At 40.5% G+C, this 23,930-nt stretch overlaps 1 protein-coding gene across 14 annotated transcripts in view; it reads left to right on the plus strand.

Annotated features, from left to right (window-relative positions):
• The window catches only part of MEF2A (myocyte enhancer factor 2A), a 160,281-nt gene that overhangs the window by 36,989 nt on the left and 99,362 nt on the right, over window positions 1-23,930 (plus strand). For all 14 annotated transcript variants that reach the window (XM_043523665.1, XM_037911786.2, XM_007053520.4 and 11 more), the window contains one exon: window positions 21,567-21,774. In XM_043523665.1, coding sequence (XP_043379600.1) covers window positions 21,721-21,774 — 54 coding nt within the window. In that variant the 5' untranslated portion in view covers window positions 21,567-21,720. The remainder of the gene's footprint in view (window positions 1-21,566; window positions 21,775-23,930) is intronic.

A 23,930-nucleotide genomic window follows, 5' to 3' on the forward strand; every position in this document is an offset into this window, starting at 1 on the left:
TGGCTTTATTACGTTAATGACCAAATTGTTCAGCCTATTGCCCCGTCTATTTATAACTCTATCCAAGTGTTCTGAAGTTCAAGGCATCTTCTTACATTGTGTTATCCATTTCAATATCATCTGTATTTTGCTTTGCTGTCAGTTTGCTAGTGTATCTGTCATACCAAACATCAAGGTTCACTCCACCAGAATTCAAGTGATATAGTCAGCCTGTTTCAGAAATGTGCCAGTTTCCAACATCTGCAAGGCGAGAATGTGGTGTAATTTGCTCGCTTTTGTCAAGCATTATGTGTTGGATTTAGTGGCTAGAGCAGATGCCAAATTTGGAAGAACGGTACTTCAACTTCTGTTCAGCTGAAGCGGCTGAAATTCCTTTCTCATTCTGAGGGGATGCTGCTTAGTCACCTACAGTGGGATCCACACTGACACATACTCAAAGAACAAACAGTAACTGTAGTTCTGCGAAATGTTATAATCCCTGTGGATCCCACACCAGCCCATCCTCTATCCCTGCTTTGAGGTCTCAGCTACCACGGACTTCAAATGGTGAGGGAACTGAGGGAGGTTCACAGCCATTCCTCCCTTCATGCTCTCACTAGGGAGCAGGAGAAGGCATGGAGTGCATGCACAGTTCTGATGGATTTTGCTATTCAAAAAAAATCTGAACTCTCTCACATGAGCCACATACATATCTACAGTGGGATCCACATTGTCTACAACATCTCAGAAAACCACAGTTATTGTAGGGTAAGTAGCTATTCTTTTTCCACATAATATACACTTAAGATTAGCGTAGTAGTTATACAGACTATTTTAAATTTTATTCCAGGCCCAAGAGAACAATGTGACAGGTCTCCTTAAAATGGAGATTACAGCTAGTGTGGAATCATAGTCTATGCTTGATTTCTTTGATGGACTTATTAGACCAAAAGTAAAGTGTTCTGCTCTTACGTTGGAATTATCATCTGGAAGATTCATTTGTTTCATGTAATCAAGAGAGGGTTTATGAAAGTTAATTGTAATGTTCTTGAATGCCAAGATGTGTAGACTTTTAGCAGAAAGAATTTTGTAAGAACTTTTTAATGATGATGAAGTTATGATAATAATGTAAAACAAGTGGTAATGGCTAACTATCGTGGATTTTTTTTCTGAATTGCAGCGCAAAAACAATTCACCCCTTTTTTCCCCCTTAGGGTCTAAGAACTTCTTTAATTTGCAAGATTTTAAAATAAACCTTTAGAGTTTTTTTTCAGACGAATAAAATGCTTGCCTATTTTTCTCTTCTTCAACTAGTGTTTGTAAACTGTTAATATGTATTCCCCCTGCCTTTTCTCCTTTCCCTTAACTTTGTGGGGGTGTATTAGAAGTTACAATTAAGAGTACAGAAGAATTTCAAATATTCATCTGTAACTATATTTAGCAAAACAAGAGTTGAAGTTACTTTTTCTTTGTTATATTGAAATAAAGCATTTTAAAATTGAAGTTGTCCATAGCAAAACACAAATATTTTAAATAAAATATGTCACTGTATATGCCCTAATGGGTGCAATAAAAGAGGCTAGTTAAGAGTTGCTTCTCAGATAAGTTCATAAGAATAATATTTCTTCTAAATGATGAAATTTAAGAGAAGGAAATGAGAAGCATCTCTTGCAGTATTGTTAGTAGGAATATCTTTAGTTATTGATGCAAAGATGGATATTTAAAGTGATGTCACAGAAATTAGTTTGAGAGAGATTCCTGTAATAATGGGTAATCTCATAGGCCCCACATTCTGTAAATACACGTGTACTTAAGTTTACTACCATAAGTAATACCATTGAAATCAGTGAGACTATTCACTGTAGTATAGTTAAGCATGTGTAAGTATTTGTATGATTGAGCCCACAGTTTGTTCTTTCAGAGTAGTTTTTATACGAAGATCTCAAAACACATGACAAGATGACTGCAATTTAGGTATCCCCATTTTTGTGGATGGGTTGAAATGACTTGCTTAATGTCACACGGGAAAATGGAGTTGTAAGATGTATCAAAGAGTTTCCAGCCGGGTTTCCAGACCTGTGCCCTAACGATCAGACAACAAGTTGTCATGAAGAGAAAAAATATTTATTGGAAGTTGAGATGTTCTGAGATACTTAATTAAATTATCTAGGAAGAAGAATCCACTTTAAAAGGGGATATCCTATTCACCTATCTTTTAATCAGAATTTTTATTAACTTTTACATGAAGTTCGAACAAAATTATTTTTGTAGATATAAACCCCACAACAATATTAATTTAAATTCCTGTTACTATAAAACTTAATTGTTTGAAAGAGACACATTTGTAGAATGCATTCTTTAAGAAAGGAAAAAGTACATCATATATAGTTAGTTTCTGGTTATAAACCTATTCATGTTACAAATCATTCTCATTAAAATCAAATTGATTATGCTCCTGCTACACAATTCATTCAAAATGTGGTTAAAAGCCGTTTTGAGTTTAATCAGAGGACCACCTCCAATCTTTAGAAACATGCATGAATATTGTATTCGGAATTAAAAACTTACTCGGTAAGATATTCTTTTAAAGTACAACTTTCAATTGTGTATAAATTTCAGTAAATTGAGCTTCAAAATGTTTAATTTCTGTCAGCAAATTCTAGTTCTGAAAGAGAGATCAGAAACTTCCCACCCCCATAAATTTTAGGGGAAAAAATTGTAATATGTTTCTTAACTGAAGCCGGGTTTCTAAATGTGACTAAGTACTTACACTTTATACAGAAATGGAGACTTTCTTTTTAACAGAGGTTATTCAATCAGTTTTCCTTCTGATGTTTGCTTGTATTCATAAAATAGATCAGATCTATACGAACTGTCAAAATTGCTTTCTGTATAAGACAATCAAACTGAAAAGTTTTACATCAGGCTGCAACACCAAAAATATGTCATTTAGTAACCTAAACAGGTCAGTTAAATCATCAAAAACAATGGCCTTAGAAATACTGCTAGCCTGTGGCATCTTCTTTTCCCTCTGCTGGTTCTTACAGATGCTGGCCTGTGGTCACCCCACCCAGCCTTTCATCACTCTATGCTACATGGTTTCTAATCCATTTACTAGTCTTTTAGTCACCTTTCAGATGTATGGGTAATTCCATTACTTATTGCTTTTACCTGATTGGAGCATGTCAGTTGCGCCTCAGTTTTAGAAAATTGCTTTTAAAAATCATGAGAGATTAAATACATGTACCAATCTGTGTATTAAATAATACCATGCTATGAAAATATTTGACATTGAAACAAACCCTTTAACCGTTAGGTTAAATAAAGTTGCTATTTGTCAAACTGTTTCTAGCATCTAGTACTTTTAGTAAATTGTAGTTCTTTATATCTTTGGTTTTTAAACAGATAGAACTCTGGGTCAAAGTGATCTCGTGATAAATGTAGTCATTTAAAAACAAATAATTGAACCCTATCAGTCAAGGTTTACCCATATAAAAGATTATACAGTGTTTTTTTCCCTTTGTATTAAAGTTAAAGTTTGTAAAATGGATATATAATTTTCATGTTCCTCCTGCATTTAATTTCCATGACTTGCTCAGAGACGCTTTCTCATACAAGTTCAAAGTGAGGAAAAGAGTTGAACTAAAAAGTTGAATGTTTTTTACTTTCTAAAAACTTAGTTCAAACATGCTAAGGCAGAAAAGGAAGCTAACATTTTATGTATGACTTTGAAGGAAAGATTGGAGTGCTGCAATAGATCACTGACTAAGTCCAGATGAAAGAATATAGGGGGAACTGGAAATTCATTCTAGATCTTGCAAGTGAAGTGCTAATCACGGCCTGAATGTCAGTGTCATCTTAAGTAGAGCACTTAAGGTGTGGTTGTTGCTGTATAAGACACCAAGGAAGGCACAGCTTCTGTCCAGATTATTTTAAGTATTAACTATCTTTTTTAACGGTAATTTTAATTAGAAAAATTGTTTAATGCTTTTGAGTTATTTAAGAAATAACTCTTGGCAATACAACAGAGTTAGTATAAATACATTTAGAAGCTTTTTGAACTGCTCTGCATAGAAGTAACTCCCTAAACCAGGGGTGGGCAAACTTTTTGGCCTGAGGGCCACATCGGAGTGCGAAACTGTATGGAGGGCCGGGTAGGGAAGGTGGTGCCCCACCCCCCCCAAACAACCAGGCCTCCGCCCCCTCCCACTTCCCGCCCCCTGACTGCCCCCCTCAGAACCCCCGACCTATCCAACCCCCCCAATCACCACCCCCCACCAACAGGCCCCCCGGGACTTCCATGCCCTATCCAACCCCCCCGTTCCCGGACCACTCCACCCCATCCAACCGCTCCCTGTCCCCTGACTGCCCCCTGGGACCCCTGCCCAACAGTTGCACCGCTGTGCGTGTGTCACCACCGCTCCCTCACTATGCCTCTCAGAGTGGCAGGAGCTCGCAGCCCCGCTGCCCACACGGCAGCACAGAAGGGGGGACAGTGGGGGAGGGGCCGGGGGCTAGCCTCCCCGGCCGGGAGCTCAGGCTGGGCAGGATGGTCCCGCGGGCCATAGTTTGCCTACCTCTGCCCTAAACTCAACAACGTGGCCCCTATTCTTGTCATATTAAGTCCCTTTCAAAACTTATTCCTGCTATATTTTTGGGGGGTGAGTTTAGTTAATTATATATAAATTGTCTATAGTTGTTCCACTTCTAATCTACTTATTTATCTGGCTGTAGATTGTAAGGTCCTCTGAGCAGACAATGTCTATGAGTTTGTACATAGTAGATACAAAACAATAAAAATGTATAAATATAGCAGAAATGGTGTGCATTTTACTTAGCTATTAAATGACTAAAAATGTAAAAGACAAAAAAAGCTGCTGGAATTCCTCTAGTCACATTTTTTGTCTTATTTTCTTTTAAGTCTAGACTTTTAAATGTAGTGATATTTTTTATTTTTGCATTCATTGTTTTGAGGTTTGAGCTCCAGCATGAGCATCTAGATTTTAAAAGAAGAAGTTGAGTTTTGTACAGTGGTTAATGTAGCCACAGAAGAAAAATCTTACCACTAATCTTTTGTTAGGAACCTGTAGGCGTCTTCATGGTTTGCTAAATGTCTCACTGTGGTGTGAAGACTGTTTCAGCATTATGTTGTTGTCTGTTGGTTTATAGAATTCACATCTAAATAGTATGACTGTCTCGTGTCATTTAACCAGGCTCTGAATACATTTTCAAGTAAACTATTTGGATTACTGTGGTTGGTGGTTTTTTTAGGAGTGGTTTTTTTGCCCCTGAAATCTGTAGCCCTTGAAATCTGCTCTGAACTTTTATGATTACAAGAGCATCAATTCATAAGAGTGTATTACCCTTGGTAAACTGCAATACACAATCTCAACAGTATGCACAATTTAGACAATACAGAATGAGTGGTTTTACTCTTGATATTTGAACTTCCGGTTAACTGCTGGCAATAAGTCACATGACAAAAATTTCACTTCTCCACTTGTTCTTAGGAAGTCCTGCACCTGTATACCAGAAAAAGCTAGCTTACTGAGGCACTATGCTCATACAATTTCCTATGCTTTTGTTTTAACCTGCTAATTTTCCTTAAAGATTCTGTTCCTGTTTCTTCTTTTTTCACCACTACAATTTCCTTGTAACCTGAACAAAATCAGCAGATGCAAATAGTTATCCATACTCTAATACCTTTGATGTATATATCTATGTCTAGAGCTCATATCTCCATAGTTTCTATGCCCACCTTAATACAATTTGCCAGTTGTGCACTGTATTCATTTTGGAATGACTGAAACACTGTGTGCTTGCCGTAATTGGAGAATTGGATATGTGTTAGTTACTACAGTGGAGCTGAAGCACAATCAGTGAAACTGAAAACAACAACATTTTAAAAGTGAGACTTGATCTTTTCCATAAGCTTTAATCTTTATGCCAAGAATGTTGGTTGGTCTTTTAATTGCGCTTATTGTTAACTTGTTAGATTTGTGGTTTTATGTACCTTTTAAGTATAGTTGTAGTCCACTGTGTGTGGTTTTTTTTTTTTTTGTGCTTCTCCTTTTTGCTATTGTTCAGTTTTGTTTTTCCTGTACAAATATACTGCAAAGACACAGTAATTCTGCACCAGTATTTACATTGCTGACTTTACCTACATCTTTCACTCACCCACCTTATACAAATAAAATCACCTTCTAATTTTTTAACGTATGAGGCTTCAGACCACTATCATTACGGTTTTTACTGAGGTGTAGAGGAACTGTAACAGTGCTGGCACAAAAATTATTCACTGTAGATTTTCAGTGTTTGAAATTCATCTGTAGAAGGCTCTCTTGCAGCATTAACATTAATAGGCTACAGATGGCACTTTGGCTCCCAGTTACATTAATTCATTATAATGTAACAGCCTTCTTGAGAGACACCTCTTGGCTATGCTAAACATAACTGGATCCTCTCAGGGATAATATTCTAATGAGGTAGCATGTGTATTTTACCTTTGTTAAATACAGCAACTTAACCTAAATGAACTTTGCTTAGGATTTGCAGTGTAGTTAGAATTTAGCCTTTTGCTCTATTTATGTATCCCATGCAAAGGGCGGGGAGAAAGAATAACTTTATCCTTTTGATTATACTACACACTTTTCTGACTACTGAGGTATTGCATACCAGCATCTGAAATTATACCAGCAAGCACAAACCTAAACATGTATACAGGATTTGCTTGTTCCTTGTGAACTTTTCATGCCAGTCTGCAACAAAATCGTGTTTTTCATCTTTCCTCCTTCGTTCCCCTGTCTCTCCCCGCCCTTCCGCCCCGGAAATGTTATATGAAAACAAATTGTCAGTGGACTATTCAGGCTGAGAACTTAATCGACCAGACTGGGAAAATGCATTGTTAAAGTTTTTATAGAAACTTTAATTTTGCTCCTTGTGCATATTAATTGCAAGAGGATTTTTGTTCCTTGAACACACAACCCTTGGAAGCAAATTGCTATCTGGCAAAAAAAAATGTAAAAGTTCCACCTCCTTTCTAATGAAATGCACATATATTCAGCTAAATATAGTGTTATACATTGGGCTATCTAAATAAGCCATGGATAGATAGATAAATCATACACGGAAGGGGGCAGAGTTAGTTGGTGTGTAAGCTTTTAATTTTGAATGTCCCATTTTATGTATGATTAAAGATCCTCAGCTTGTGGTATCTGACTCAGTTCCATTGACGTCTGTAGAGCTAATCTGATTACATCATTTGAGAATTTGGCACAAAATAGGTATTGTAATTTTAGCGTACCATCCCTTTTTGATCTGATATACCATATAGTCCAGGGGTGGGCAAACTTTTTGGCCAGAGGGCCACATCGGGGTGTGAAACTATATGGAGGGCTGGGTAGGGAAGGCTGTGCCCCCCAAACAGCCTGGCCTCCTCCCCCCATATGCCCCCTCCAACTTCCCGCGCGCTGACTGCCCCTTTCAGAATCCCTGATCCATCCAACCCCCCTGCTCCTTGTCCCCTGACCTCCCCCTCCCGGGACCCCCCTACCCCAAACCGCACCCCCTGGGATCCCACCTCTTATCCAGCCCCCCCTGCTCCCTGTCCCCTGACTGCCCCCTGGCCCCTATCCACCCCCACCCCCACCCCCCGACAGGCCCCCTGGGACTCCCACACCCTATCCAAACCCCCCTCTTCCCTGACCGCCCAGCCCCAGAACCTCCGCCCCATCCAACCGCTCAATGTCCCCTGACTGCCCCTGGGACCCCCTACCCAACTTTTGCACCGCTGCGCGCGTGCTGCCGCCTCCCCCTTACCATGCTGCTCAGAGCAGCAGGAGCTTGCTGCCCCCGCTGCAGCGTGGCTGTAGGGGAGGGGGGGGATAATGGGGGAGGGGCTGGGGGCTAGCCTCACGGGCTGGGAGTTTAGGGGCCAGGCAGGATGGTCCCGCGGGCTGTAGTTTGCCCACCTCTGGTATAGTCAGATGTCTATAAGTGCTGGTCCCTTTCCACATGCAAGATTTTACCCAAAAGGTGAGGGGGATAGGGTAGAAAAATATGCTTATTAAACATGAGAAGTTAAGATGGAAAAATGCTGAAAGCCAGCTTAGTAGTAGTTAAAGCCAGTGCTTCACTGAGGTGACTGTATTGAAATATGACTCCCACTGAGAGAGGAGAATTCCAAGTGATCCATTTGCTTAGTGATGTTTTAACCAGATAACATGGAAGGTGTCTTACATGCCATCAAACCACAGCGTCTCAATGAGCCTGAAAATATTGGACGACTACAAAATAATTTGTTTACCTGAAAATAGTCCTCTTTTGGATGTTTACTAAGCATGTTCTATCCTTTTAAGATAGAGGAAAATACCATCGATTAATTTTTGACCATCCAGAATGTCACGAGCCAGAATTTTTTCTTTTGTTCACTCCTACTACTCTTAGGTGCATGGAGGTTTGTTTTGAGATGGGCCGATCAAAACCTCTGGAAACTTTTGAGACTAAGTTCTTACTTCCCTGAGATGAATAGCATAGTTTTAATGATTTCCATTGAGATGAGTATAGGCAGTTCACACCAGTCTTGGATTACTTCTGTTCCATTCTCTATAACTGTTCTCTTGTAGTAGAACCAGTGTCTTTTTGTTGCCTGGGTACACTGCAAGAAGGACAGGAGACGTGTTATGGGTTTTAATCAGACTGCAACTTTATTATATAGATGTCTGGGACCACCCGGCAGATAAAGTGTACGGTGCAGGCAAATCTGTGCTTATTGAAATCAATTCTCCGGGGCCTCCACCAGCCCCTCTTTGTTTCCATTCAGGTCACCCAGCTCACGCATGGTTTGGACCTTACCATCCACCACCTTCATAAGAGGGTTAAGGAGGGCTATGAGAAGGGGGGCAGGGGCGTTGGCTCCCTGCCATACCAGTCAGAGGAGTCCCCAACCCCCTCCCCCCATTCTGCTCCTTTATCCAATACCTCCTTTTAAGTCCTTTACCAGGCCATTTATCTGGTCACTGGCTGCCCTCCCTATGGAGTACCTGCACTGAACATCCACCACAAGGAGGCACCAGCAATTTGCTTGGCTGCCTCTCCCCCAGCCCTGCCAAGTTCCCAGACATCTCCAAATGGCCTCTTGCCTAGCAGCTCTACTGGGGAGAAAGAACCCATTGTCCCATGTGTGATTGTCAAAGTAGTGGAAGGACCTTCTGTTATCTCCTCTGCTAGGGGTACCCCCAACTTTTTAGCCAGGGCCTGAAATGTGTCCAACAAGTGAACACACTCATTTGATCCGGCTCACCCTGCGAACAAGAAATCATCCAAATAACGCACTGGCAGGAGTCGGAAAGCAGACTTGATATCACATTTAGCCATTAGCGCCCCAGGGGCACACGCCCATACGATACGAACAGCTTCATCAATGGAAGAATAGCATACGGAACATAGTGCTGGGTCTATTCCATCATTAATAGAGCCACCTTGTGGGTATGACAGGTGATGAATTAATTGGTATGTCCTTGGGGTCTTCTTGGGGACCAACCCCAGGGGGCAAACTCTCAAATATGTATAGGCAGCTGATGAAATGGCCCAGCTATCTTGCCCTCCTTTAATTCTTGTGCAATATTTTTTTTGAACAATATGTCCCATCCCAGCTACTGACTTTAAATTTTTTGACATCGAATGAATTCTATTTCCCACAAAAGGGATCTGAAATCCTTTGTAAACCCCTCCCACAAATATGCCCAATCTGCCCTTTTAGGGTAATCCCATAGGAGCACCCTTAACACATCCGGCCTAACTGGCATTGGAGTCCATGCCCATTACACCACCCTTAGCACGTCCCCCTCCCCAGCTTGTGCTCTGTGTACCAGACACTGTTACACCTGCGCCACCCTGCAGTTGGCGCTTGCGCCACCCCCATTCTTGTTTCCTCCCTGTGATCTTCCCTTTCCGCTCTGGCAAGAACAGGCTGAATGCATCTGTAGCAGGTGCAAAAGCACCTAGTTAGCCCCTGCCCAGTCAGCTTGAATCAGGAGAAACAGATTGGGGCTGATGGAAAAGGCCTGATGATTGGGAACACCTGCTGGCCTGACAAGCCAAGGGCTATAAAGCCTGGGAGGGAGGCAGAAGGCTTGGGGGAAGCCAGGGAGAAGTCAGTCAGTCAGGGAACTGGAGGCCTCCTAGCTGAAGGCTGACTCTGCCTGTGAAAGAGGTTGAATAATCCCGTAAAGCTTCTAAATAGATAAACACTGGTGGTGGGATAACTGTAGTTAAATAAAGACACGGGTGTTGCACAACCCTGAAGCCTCTCTGAGCCTTATTGGGGGCAGCAGGCGGGCCCCAGGAAGAGAGGCGGGTCATGGACCCTGTTACAGCATCCCAAAACATGCCTCGCAAATGTGTCTATATCTACAGGGGTTGCGAAAACAACCACCATCATTAAATGCCCAGCAAATACTATTACATGCCTGGGGCCCCTCCCGAGCTTGCTGCAGTATGAACAAACTGCTGTCGGTGTGAACTCCTGGCACCCTTCGTGTCATCCACTCCAACCACACTGTGTGATGAGGTATGTCCCACCTTGTCCCAGGTTGTGTTGCTGCCCTGAATGGAAACTGCTCATCATAATTAAACCAGGACATGCCCCCAGATATATTGTATGCCCACCTAATTATATCCATATACTTAACCAAGGCAGGGCTCCTCTCTGGGTAGGCTGTACTGTAACACCCGCATAGATGAGGAAGGCAGCCTCCCAATTTTCCCATGTTCTTGGCACCCTTGGCCTCTTGGGCAGCTTGCTGTTTTGCTTGCCTTGCTGATGTTTACTGTCTGTCAACACCTTCCTGTGCAAGAGGGATAATATATCCACCTATTCGCCTCTCAGGATTTTATCTTTAGTTGTACTGAGCAGGTGAACTCCCATCGGGTCAGCCACCCTGGCATAACTGTTCTCAGGACTGCATGGAGGGAGTTCTGCAGAGCCCTGCTCCTCCATAGACCCCTTGGGAGTCTCTACGGTAGAGGTGGGCAAACTGCGGCCCTCGGGACCGTCCTGCCGGGCCCCTGAGCCCCCGGCTGGGGAGGCTTGACCCGGCCCTTCCCCCGCACTATGTCACTGCAGGGTGGGGCAGAGGTTCTGGGGGGGCGGTCAGGAGACAGGGAGCAGGTGGGGGGGGGGGTTGGATAGGGGGTGGGGTCCTGGGCAGGCAGTTAGGGACGGGGGTCCTGGGAGGGGGCGGTCAGGGGACAAGGAGCAGGGGAGTTGGATGCGTGGCGGGTTCTGAGGGGGGCAGTCAGGGGGCGGGAAGTGGGAGGGGGCTGATAGGCAGCGGGGGCCAGGCTGTTTGCGGAGGCATAGTCTTCCCTACCCGGCCCTCCATACCATTTCGCAACCCCGATGTGGCCCTTGGGCCAAAAAGTTTGCCCACCCCTGCTCTACTGTGTCCCATGATGTTGCATGCCCTGATGGCCGATGAGTCCATACGTGCCCAGGGGGTTCGTTCCCAACACAGACTTTGCTACCCTGGCCGGGGGCCTGCCCCTGTCCTGCTGCCCAAACTTGAGCCCATGCTGGGCCTACCCTGTCACCCTGTGCAGACCCCTCACACCCAGCTGCTTGAACCTGCTGTAGTAAATGCAAATTAACTTGCAGTAGCTGTGTAATACCATCTGTGCCCCCACTGAAGGTGCCACCCCTAGGTGGGTCTTCCCAGGCTTCTGGATCTCCCACTCCTGGGCCCTGAGTATTTACTACCCCAGTAGGCTCACTCCTGTCCCCTTCAGGTGAACTCACTGAGTGACTGGTTGAGCACGGTCCCTGCACCTCGCTGCGGCCCTTGCAACTGCCATCCCTTGCCAGGCTGGAAGGCTAGATACCACCTCTGTCACCCATCCCCATAACCTCTGTGTGGTTCAGATCACGCTCGGTCCTGGGATCAACATTACTGCCATCCCTTGTGTTCAGTGGAAGAGAACATCCTGGTTCTAGGTGACCTTGTGCCCTTTGGAAGCGCTGTAATGCTGTGGAGGAAATCTCAGAAACAACTTCACTGACCATTTGCTGCACAGCTCTGCTGACTACCCCATTAATACACACAGCCTGCCCACCTGCATCTGTGGACTCTTCCCCTCGGTCATTTCCCTCTCTCAGTCCATGGGGCTGCCATGGGTTATGCCTTGGGTTATTAAACACGCCACCCTGGGCATTAGAAGCCCCTGTACTTGTGAGCACTCCAGGTCTCTAGTGCCCTGTGCTGCAGCTGCTGCCTCTGCTTGTCCCCGTTCCAGCAAAGGTACAGACACCTGAGCAACAACCTGCTCACAGCCAGAAAGAGTTGTAGCCTGATAGCCCATACATCCACTTGCAGCACGGCTGGTACATGAAACAGTTAAATTTCCTTGCCTCCCCCTCCCAATGCACGGGGATTGTTTCAGACGCTAGGTTGCTTGCCAATTCAGCCTCCCAGATTGCAGCTTCCAGCCTGCCTGTGAGTGGAAGTACCTAGGGCAGGGGGATGCTAGTTCCCCTTCTTTCCACTCTCCCCTTTCTGCGTGAGCCTGAAGCCACGCTGTCTCGTGACTGCAGTAGACACTGCAGCTTCACTTCCTAAATCACGCCCCTTGTGTCCTGTTTGTAATTCTCCTCTGCCTGCCCTTCCCTGCCTCTGGGGCCGGGGGATAACAGCCCCCTGTTTTCCTGAGCTCATCCTTCTCCATGCCCCTGGAGCCTTGCTGCTTCACAATCCTGTTTGCTGGCTTCCTCCCTGCATGAAACAAAGAGACTTTCCCCACCCAGGTTTCGTACCTTCATGCACTTTCGGGGCTGGGGGGGGAGTCATTGCTGCAAAGCTGACCCTGAGCCCGTTTATTTTACATCAGTTTCTGACCTCCTTTTCCCCCCCACACATCACAAAGCAGAGCTATCCTTCCTGGGTAAGCCCAGACAAACTCTGTACCACCTTAGTTGTGGTGCAGTCATTGTAGATGAAGTGGAGCACAATTGGGGCAGCTTATGCAAGCATGCTCACATCATCTGTATAGCTCACTTTGTGATGGTTCCCTGCTTTGCTGTATAAAAGGGATTTGGCGACAGGGCATGCAGATCTTGGGCCATTCTTCACCACGTAGTGGTAGAGCAAATGATGGGGAGGTGACTTGATCCGTACGAGTGTAAGTAGAACTCAGAGAGTGTCTCTGCTCTGATATGCAATGGTCTGAAGGAAGGATTTCTTGCTCCCAGACTGAGGAACATCTGGTGTGGAGCCCAGTTGGCTGGGTTATGCCTGGGTCCAGAATTTAGGCCTTAAGCAACAAATAATCTCTGTGTAGGTGTTGAAGCTGTCTATAGACTTCAGATGACAACACTGCCTTGGGGCACATTCAGAGCTAGTTTTTGTAATGACAAGAGCTATAAAGCATAAAGGTTTTAAAATTATTGCTTACATTCTGTAGAAATCGATAAGTATTCCATTCCACACACACCCCCCCCCCTCCATTCTGGATGGGAAGTTTCCAGCTCACCTTTAGTGCAGGAATTTTCAAGCGTTGCTATCAAATTTCTGGTATTGCTCATGAGTACAAGACTCTGTGTTCTAGAACTTGCTCCCCACAGTTCAGTGATGGACTTAACCCCTATCAGATTCAGACTTGTTGCAAGAGGCATTTGTTCACTTTGTTTTTCCCCTTAATTTGGTTCCAAAGCCTATCCTGTCACTAGATTGTGATCTTGTGGTTTGGATGGGCTTGATTTTTTTTTTTTTCCAATTACTGGCAGATTGTTCACTTCTAAAATTTCTGTCAGGTGCCCAGATGTGTTTATCATGGGTGAAAATAATTATGGGGATAAAAAATTGTTTGAGGGAACACTTGTACTATAGCTTAATCTGTTTTGCATGCAATAAATGTGACCACAGAAAGCAGAATCCTTCAGTCTGGGTTGCAAGGTTTTGACTTCTGTTTTTCATGATCATTTTGCTTCCTCAGAAAAAGTACACGTGTTTTTGCCAAAACATTAAGTATACATGCACGTGTCTTGCCCAAATTTTAACCCCATGTCTCTTAAGTGCCCATAGTGTCTAAGTGTATTCAGTTCTGAATATTAATTAACAGGCTGCTTTGCCCTATCCCTTTTAAAGGAAACTAATATTTTCTTTAGGTGCTGGTCCTTCTGGTTGGAAGAAACTGTACTTTTTCAGGATAGTGATAATCTCAGGTGGTGGTGATCGTCACGTGACTGACTCTCATTTAACTAAAGTGTAAACTTTTTAAATTGAAAACGTTATTTGTAAAAAACAGTTATGATCCAAAAAACAAATACAGAACAAGTAGAAAAGCAGGTTAGGGTCTCATAAGAGTCTTTGTGCCAGAAGGCCACATAGGTGTTCATAGATTTTAAGGCTAGAAGGGGTTATTCTAGTTATTTAGTCTGACATCCTGCATAACACAGGCTAAAGAACCTCCCCAGTAATTTCTACATGACACCCATAACGTTTGTTTTTTGCTATAGAATATCTTTTTTTTTTTTTTTTTTTTTTTTTTTAAAGGTATCCAGTCTTGACTTGGTTGCAAGTAATGATGAATCCAAAGCATCCTGTTGTTCCAATGGCTAAATTACCCTCACTTAAATATTTGCACCTTAATTCTTGTCTGAATTTGTTTGGCTTCACCTTCCAAACATTGGATTTCATTATTCCTTTTTCTGCTAGATTAAAGAGCTGTCTACTCTCAGAAATCTCTTCCCCCATGTAGACTATGATAAAGCCAACTCTTAACCATTTCTGGAATAAATTAAATAGAATGAGCTTCTGTAGTCTTTCAGTGTAAGATACATTTTTCAAACCTTTTATTATTCTTGTAGATCTCTTCTTCTTAGCACATGGTCCAAGTGTTTTGGCAGAGCTGGTGACAGCAGTGGGATTGAGGGTTTATCCCAATCTAAGATTAGAATTTGGCCGAACATCTGTAATTGGTTAATTTTTTCCTTGGTCTACTTTCTCAATTTACTGACTCCATTCATTTCCTAAGCAGATTTTCTGAGATGGACTCTAAATTATAGGCTAGAGAGAATACAGCTTCATATAAAATCCGTTGAGACTTTTGTTTAAATGTCATCAAAAGCCGAATTTATTGCCATAAGTAGGGCCAAAATGAAGCGTAAAACATTTAAAGATAAATTCTAGTAATGGAAAAGACATGCTATAAAGTTGAAAATACACTTTAAATAAAGTTCTTTATATGGATTTCTCCAGTATTGGCCCTCTTTATTCTTGGAATAGCAGACTGCCTGAGTAGGCTGCAATATGACCGTATATCTTATTCACAGTAGAGCCCTGCACAGGACTAGTATAGAGCCCTGCAGTGGGACTGGGATCCTGCAGGACCCGCTGCCATACTAGCAGGAGCGGGATTAAAAAATAGTCCCATGCAGGGCTCTAGTTAGCATCCACTAAAACATTTTGAAGCAAATCTCCTTGACTAGCTCAGGCTTACTTGAAAGATCTTCTGTAAAGCAGTGGGGAAAGTATAGCCAATTTTCAGCCTGCACTGAAGAATCTGAAGTATGGGATTGTAAGCACTCCGGAGTTCCATTCTAGCATGGATCCAGTTGACTTTGGATGGCTGGGCACTAGGCCTAGTCTTCTCCGTATAGTTGTCTTGTATACGCTGGTAGAAAAAACATTCATTCCATTATTCTTTTCTAACATTACCCTAAAGAGATTTCCCTATGTAATATATTTCCCTAACTGCACATTACTATAAGGAGAACTATTGTTTTTATATAATATAGAAAACACTGAAAATATTTTTAACTAATAAAAATGACCTGAATTTAGAAAATACTTCTTAAAATGATTTTTTAAAAACTAAAATATCTTTACTCTGGACCATTTTCATTTTCTCCTCCATAATAATTGCCTTAAGGTGAAAATAAGTTAATACAGTGCTGATCTGGTCCTTACAAGAGTATTTACATAAGAACATATCACATTTTTTAACATGTTAGGTAATTACATTTAATAATCATTGTTTCAGAGTAGCAGCCATGTTAGTCTGTATCCGCAAAAAGAACAGGAGTACTTGTGGCACCTTAAAGACTAACAAATTTATTAGAGAATAAGCTTTCGTGGGCTACAGCCCACTTCATCGGATGCATAGAATGGAACATATAGTAAGAAGATAGATATATATACATACAGAGAAGGTGGAAGTTGCCATACACACTGTAAGAGGCTAATTAATTAAGATGCGTTATTATCAGCAGGAGAAAAAATCTTTTGTAGTGATAATCAAGATGGCCCATTTAGACAGTTGACAAGAAAGTGTGAGGATACTTAACTTAGGGAAATAGATTCAATATGTGTTATGACCCAGCCACTCCCAGTCTCTGTTCATACCCAAGTTAATGGTATCTAGTTTGCATATTAATTCAAGCTCAGCAGTTTCTCATTGGAGTCTGGTTTTGAAGCTTTTCTGTTGCAAAATTGCCACCCTTAAATCTTTTACTGAGTGACCAGAGAGGTTGAAGTGTTCTCCTACCGGTTTTGTAACATATCAATTCAGAAACCGAATCCTGTCACCATCCATGGTGAGTTTGCCAGCAAATTAAATAACAAATTACCCCAGGTTTTTTTTCCATTTTAGAACTACCTGGCCAAGTAATATAAATGTGTCTGTGTTTAAAAAAAACCAAAAAAACCAAAAACCGTTTCAGACTCAAATGTTTCATACGTGGTCTTAATCCAAAAGTGAATTTTTTGTACCTGAGCAAAATCTTAATTTTTTTTTTTTTTAGTTACACCCTGTTCAAACCCTTTGTTGATCTGACGCTTAAAATTTTTGAATTACAGTCTTAGCACATAAAGGAAGACTTTTGAGGGAGACCATGACTGATCTACACTGAAAGGATATATTGGCATAACTACATCAATCAGGAATTGAAGTAAACCTCACACCCCTGACTGATATAGATATGCTGATAAAAACCCCAGTGTAGACGTAGTTATGTTGACAGAAGAGGGCTTCCGTCAACATAGCTTTATTCAGGAAGGTGATGTTCCTGTACTGACAGAAAAACTCCTTCTGGTCAGTGTAGGCTGTCTTTTCTATGGGGCTATGCTCGTGTGGTCTTTATATGTGGACTTACATTGTGTCACAGGGTTGCAATATTGAATATTTTATAGCTTCAGGCTTTATTAAAGTGCTGACCATGATTACTATGTATTGCTTTATTAAACTGTCTCTTTATTAACTGGGACTGTCTGTACAAACTGATAACTTTTATATTACCTTTCACTGAAAGATTTCAACATTTTTTTATAAATATTAATCCTCTACATACTTGTGAGGTTGCTTCCTGTTTTACTGAGGTGCAGAAAGGCTGTCATTTGCTTAAGAGTCACATTGGAAATGCTTTGAGGAATTTGGTATATAACTCAGAAGTCTTGGCTTCCCTTCCCCATGCTTGAATAGTGGAAAACATTCACTACACAATTTTCTTTATTTTCTCTTAACTTTCTAAAACAAAAATGCACCTTATATTTTGCCTCTTCTACCTTTTTGCTTTAAGAATATTTAATATTTTGTAGTGTAGAAGTATACTTTAAACTGCAAAATTAGTTCATTTTTGAGATTCTTAAAACACCTTTTTTTCAATAAGATCATTTCCACATAATAAGTGTTTTTTATGAGCCCTGAGTTGTGCAAATCATCTGAAGTTGTCTTATTAGTTCTTTGTGTGTATTGTGGTAAATTATAGTAAACTGGGATATTGGAGTTGTACGTTGACAAGTATAATCTGGACTCATGATGGTAAAGTACAAGTTCAGAGAAAACAGGAAGAAATACAAGGAAAACAAGGACAATAATTTTGAAATAAGAATTTTGTTAAACTTATCTAATTTTGACCTCAGTCTTCACAGCATTGTTTAAATGGGCAGCAGTATGGACACCAATGTAATTTGATTTTACTGAATCATTAAAATCATCTCTCTAAATAGCACAGATTTCATTAGTTAGTTTTAGAGTGATACATTCCTCCAGCATTTAGAAAACAATTGCAAATTCAGTAGTTTACATGAATCAAAGTTAGTGAGAACATGTGACTGATAGAGATTTTTTGCCTATGGCACACAATATTTTGAGACTGCTTAGCCACCAGTTGTGTTGGTCGTCAGGTGAAGATATCAGTGTTTTTAGTGTACATTATTTTAAAAAATGTTAAATTAAAACAAGAAAAGTACAAAGCTAGGAGACTCAGAATTAAGCTCAGTTTCACATGAGATCATACTCAAAAAACTATTCTAATCTTAACTTTGCCTCATTAGAGTTGCAAACGTAGTATTCTCTAGTTGAAGCAGAAAATACTGCAGTTTTTCTTCTTTGCTTACACGGGCCATTTTATTTTATGGAATGCTTGATATTCGTGTCAGTGTGAGATTTCACTTCTGTTGCCTTTCTACAGAGGTGAGGTAGTAGTAGTTAGGATGTGGTTCTGTGATTTGTGGAAATGCAACCTTAACTTTGAAATTCCTGAGGTTTTAATGTTAATTTCATTTTTACTCTCTTTGAAATATAATGTACTCTCTGATTATTGATATGTGCAGTGGCGCTGGAACATATTTATTAGTGGGGGTGATGAAAGTCAGCCACCTTATCCCTGTTCGCCCTCCCCACCGCCAGAGCTGGGGCCGGGAGTAGGTTTCTGGAAGGGGGGAGACATGGACAAGGGAAAGGCGGCCGAGGTTGGGGTTGGCTGCCGGGACCCTTGGGTGCAAGGCTAGCAGCCGGGACCCCACATAAAATCTGGGGGTGCTGCACGCTATGGATATGTGTCTGCTAACTTCAGTATTATTACTTGGCCCAATTTTTTGTTTATGGCATGGGAGGCAGAGCTTTTCATGATACAGGAATGTACCAAAGTGACTTTATGGTCTCAACTGTGATTTTAGTGAGTTGCCTTCAGCAGCAGTTCTTTGGAAGAAAATACTGTTTTCTTAAAGTGCAGTGTAGGATATGTGACAGTGATGCAAATGTAAGATATTCCACAGTTTGATTATTTGAAGTATAATTAATCCATAGCATACAGGGAGATTCTGTTTTATCCTCTTAACCAATGGGCCTAACATAGTCTTTGTGCCTCTTTGTGGTAATTTCTAAATTGTCTTCCATGTTTTTTGGGCATTCAGTGATATTCTAACAAGGGAGACTTCATTGATGTCAAATAAATGACATCTCATGCTCTCGTGATATTCCCCCATCACATTTTAAACCTGCATCAGCATCAGAATGTCATGGCTCTATACTCTCCACGGGGTGAATACATAGTGAAGTGCAGGCTGTGACTAGTCGCCTCTTTCTGTCACTACTTATTAACTGTGGGATGATTTGTGGCATGGTTGCATCATTTTCAACACGTGGCTAAAAGAATAGGATATTTGTGACAGTCGTCTTAAAATATGTGTAGGGGTCAATTTCAAAAGGTATTTTGGATTGGAAAGTAGGAGAAGGTTACAAACCCAATACTGTGACTATTTTGACCTCTTTCTTTGTCATGTGTATCAACTAATAGGTCTTCAGAATATGAGTTGTATCCAAGTTCAAGTTTTTTGTACTGAATTGCACAAGCTGGGTATCGAAGAGACAAGGCGGGAGAGGTAATATCTTTTATTGGACTACTTTCTGCTGGTGAAAGAGACGCAGAGCTCTTCTTCAGATCTGTGTAGCTTGGAAGCTTGTCTCTGTCACCAACAGAGGTTGGTCCAATAAAATATATTACCTCATCCATCTGGTTTCTCTGATATCTTGGGGCCAACATGGTTACAAAGACACTGCAAACAAGAAGTTACACTGTAGTACACAATAATACACTGTAGTACACAATTAATATCGGAGAAGTTAAGTCTGTTTTCCACTGCTCTCCTGTTACTTTGTCTTATGTTATCCTGCAGTTCAGTTGATAATGGGAGGGTTGGGGGAGAAGCATCTTCAAAAGTTTACAATATTAATGCATGGTTTTCCAAGACTTAGGTAATTGTCTATTTGTAATGGTTTGGTCCTTAAAAATAAATCATTTGTTCATGTGTGATAGTAAAATATTTAAATGTCTGACTTTGTTGCCCTTTCAGTTTGTGTGCATCCACTGCAAATCTTTCTAAACATGAGGATTTGTTGTTGGTAATTGGCTTGTTAGTAGATGTGTGAAAATTTGCAAGTTACTGTAGTGAACATAACCTTGAGATTTTTCTCACCTATTCATCAGCATCTCCATACTTGTGAAATAATCCTTTTGGGAAATTAAATTGTAGTGTTGGATGAAGATACCAAAAACATGATTTATTTTTATATGGCACTGAAAAGCATGATAGTGCTTCAAAGGCATACAATAGCTCCTGTCCCAAAGAAGTTACAATCTAAATAAAAACCAGTGGCCAGAAGGGTGCAATACATGGATTTTTATTTTCCCCTCTCATTCTTTCTTACATTCCTTTTTATTTTAGTCCTTAGCTATTTGTCTTTACTAGTTTATTATAAACCTTAGTCTTTCTATTTAAATTTTTATTTTTAAGCCTTTTTTTTCATTTTGTGTTTTTATTCCTGCATTTTATCTTTTTAATTTTTTTGTTTAGGTATCCTCATCCTTGTAGCATCGGAGTATTTTTAATCTGTTGCTCCAATTCTTACCTAATTGTTTTAATCTTTCCCTATATTTTTTAGCATATTGTGGCAAAATGACGTCTGCAGTAGAGTACCTATTCTAATCCTTCCCTAGCTGACCACCTTACTAGCAAGTTTGATAAGATTTGTTGCCTGTGTATTTTGATTCTATAAATTATATTAGTTGTGGCTCAACTATAAGCTCTTTGAGGTGTAGGGCCTGTGTTTATGTGTGTTGAGGAGCTCTAAACAACAATGTTGCAAGAGACATGATTTTAATTTTGAAATAAATTGCGGCTAAAAAAGTAACCTTAATTTTTGTTTCCAACAGTCAGAGCTTGAATAATGATGGAAAATTTATTTTTCAGATTGACTGCTTGTTCAGAAGGTGAAATAACACCAAACAACCTTAAGCAAGTTACCTTGCTTATATAAATTTTATAAAGAGCTTAATTTAAAGGGTTGTCACATATCTATGGCCAAATATTTGAAAAAGTTTTACCTTTTTTAAAAAAAATAGGTTAAATTTCTCAAAATCCAAGATGATGATTCTTAGAAGTGAATTTTTTGGGTGCCCCAGTTTTTGACTGCTCAACTGTAGACACCTTGGAAAAGACTGATTTTTTTCAGAGAGTGTTGAGCACCCTATGAAAATTTTTAAAGATGTCCAAGTGGAGGACCCAAAATCGCTGATCACTTTTGACTCTTGGCCATAGGTTCTGTGAAACAGCTCAAATGCTTAATTTACAGTCATCCCTTGATTTTGCTTGGTAAGACAGTAATAGACAGGATGTCTGATTAGAGAGAGATGAATTGGTTCATCTTTACAAGATTTACTTTGAACGTGCAAACACTATTTTTGATGTGAAATTATCTGTAACTTTGAAAATATTGAAGGCACAAAATTATTTCAGTATTTCTTTTTATTTTAGGATTTTGTAACAAGAAGCAGCAACCTTTTCATCGAGTGGAAGACGAAACAGTGGAAAAGAACTGTGTACCATGTGTTAGTATATTGAAGAGTGAGAATTCTTGGATTAGTGTGTTTTTGGATTGTAAAAAGGGAAAGGAAAGGAGAGAGTGAAAATGGGGAGGAAGAAAATACAAATCACAAGAATAATGGACGAACGGAACAGACAGGTGAGAAATGAAGCTTCCACATGAACAAGTTCATGATTAATTCTTTTTAAAATGGGAGTGGAAAAGTTGTACATTGGTTTTCACCTGAGTAACAACATAAGTTTCTTCTGGACTCTGGGCTTTGTCTTTCTGTGTCTGTGGATAGCACATTGAAGGTCATTACCAGAATACAAATTAATATTAATGTTTGAATTTAAATAATTGCAATATTTATTTGGCAAGAAATAGTTGTCAATTTGTTTTACAATTGCTGTATAACTAGCCTTGCTAAAATGATATACTGGGACTTGCATACTGATTGTCTGGTTTGAAGATATTTGGAAAAATCTGTTTTTCTTTATGCTACTGCTATTTGGTTGAAAGAACAACCCTTGTAGTTAATTATCTTGTACCTGCCATTGTTTGTGTCTCCTTATTACACTAATTCAGAAAGGATGTGTTGAAACTATTTGCTGCTGCCTGTAGGTGAAACAAATGTATCCAATCATAAACTGTTAATTTAGGTATTGTGCTGATCCCTGCGTATATGCATATGATTGCAAGTTGTGCCTCTGAAATAAACAACTCCACAGGGGATAATTTCCTCAAAAACTGAAGGGTGAAAAAGCCATGACTACAAATAAAAGTATGTTGAACTGTGTGTGCTTTGCTTCTGAGAATGGTATAGTGAAAGTAGATTAGTTACTTCTGTTCACACTTTTTTCTATAATAAAAGAACATGGAAGCATTCAATGAAATTGAAAAGGTGACAAATAGAAGACTGATAAAAAGAAATTATTTTTCCACGCACAGTTAGCTTGTGGAATTCATTGCCATGACATGTCGCTGAGGGAAAAGTAGGATTGAAAAGGGGATTAGACATTTGTATGAATAACAGGAATATCCAGAAGTATCATAGTTATATGCCTGCAGGATTTCTGGCACCTCTTTTCATGCATATGCTACTAGCTACCGTAGGTAAAAGAATACCATGTTAGATGGATCACTGGTCCGAACCAGTATTGTAGGCTTCTAGGTAGGCAGTAGGTTCTGAACCTGGGGAAGAATGAGTAGGCCTTTCAGGCAACCCTTGCAGCTTGCCTGCATGGGAAACTTATACTGGCATAATGTAAATTGTGAATTTTAATTTACCTGCTGTAGTTTTACAGGTATAACTCCCATATGGACATTCTTAGTCTGGTATGAAAGGGACTTTTTCCGGTTAATTTTGTCACTTTCTGGAGGTGCTTTAAGCTAAACTGAAAAAGCCACATTTATTTTTGAATAAGATTGTCCACACAGAGTGTTTATACCAATATAACTATAATGACTTAACTATAATGGTATAATTATACTGGTATAATGGAACAAAAATTCACATGTAGGTGAGCCCTAAGGTGAGATCCAGTTTCAACTCTAGTCTCCTCCTCACCGTGTTGCTACCCTGGATATCCTCAAGAAATCACACAGTTTCATAAATCAGCCTAACACTACACTATAAAACTGAAGCTGAAAATTCTTGTTCAAGCTATGATCAGTACAACTTGTTACATAGTGTGTTCCAGTTAAACACTTCAGTTCAGGTTGTGTCTTTTGTGGTATTTTGCCCAACCCAAATGGGGTTCTGTGAAAGGGTTGGGTGTTAAGTGAGGAGAACACACACATTCATATTCACAGTTGCACTAGAGTTTTTTTAACTATTCTGAATTTTAGGGGTTCATCTAGGATTCTTGTAAACTTTTTTGGGTAGCCCTAGACATAAAATTACAAATAAATTACACTGACCATAAATAGCAAGGATGGTACCATCTGAATGTGAACAAAAGCCAAAGGTTGTGTTTGATTAGCTGCAGTCACACAACTATTATATGTTTAGATGTAGATAAATCACTTAAGTACACATATTAAAGTACACTAATAACTTCTGGCTGTTCATTTTGATTTTGTTCATCTTGTTTGAAATCCTGGAGGAGTTCTCAGTTAACTTACGTCTCAGTTCTTGCTATCAAATTTGTGCCAACCAACCTTGCTTCTTGTATAACCATGAATAAGCCATACTCTCAATCCTAATACTTTTCTGGGTTCTTTACCTCAAAGGCAATGCAATCTAAGATTTATTGTTACATGGGAGACTGGTTGGCTCCTGCCTTCTTGTATTGCTTGTGTTCCAAACATTA

The sequence above is a fragment of the Chelonia mydas genome, chromosome 10 (genome assembly GCF_015237465.2).
Source record: "Chelonia mydas isolate rCheMyd1 chromosome 10, rCheMyd1.pri.v2, whole genome shotgun sequence".
Classification (NCBI taxonomy): Eukaryota; Metazoa; Chordata; order Testudines; family Cheloniidae; genus Chelonia; species Chelonia mydas.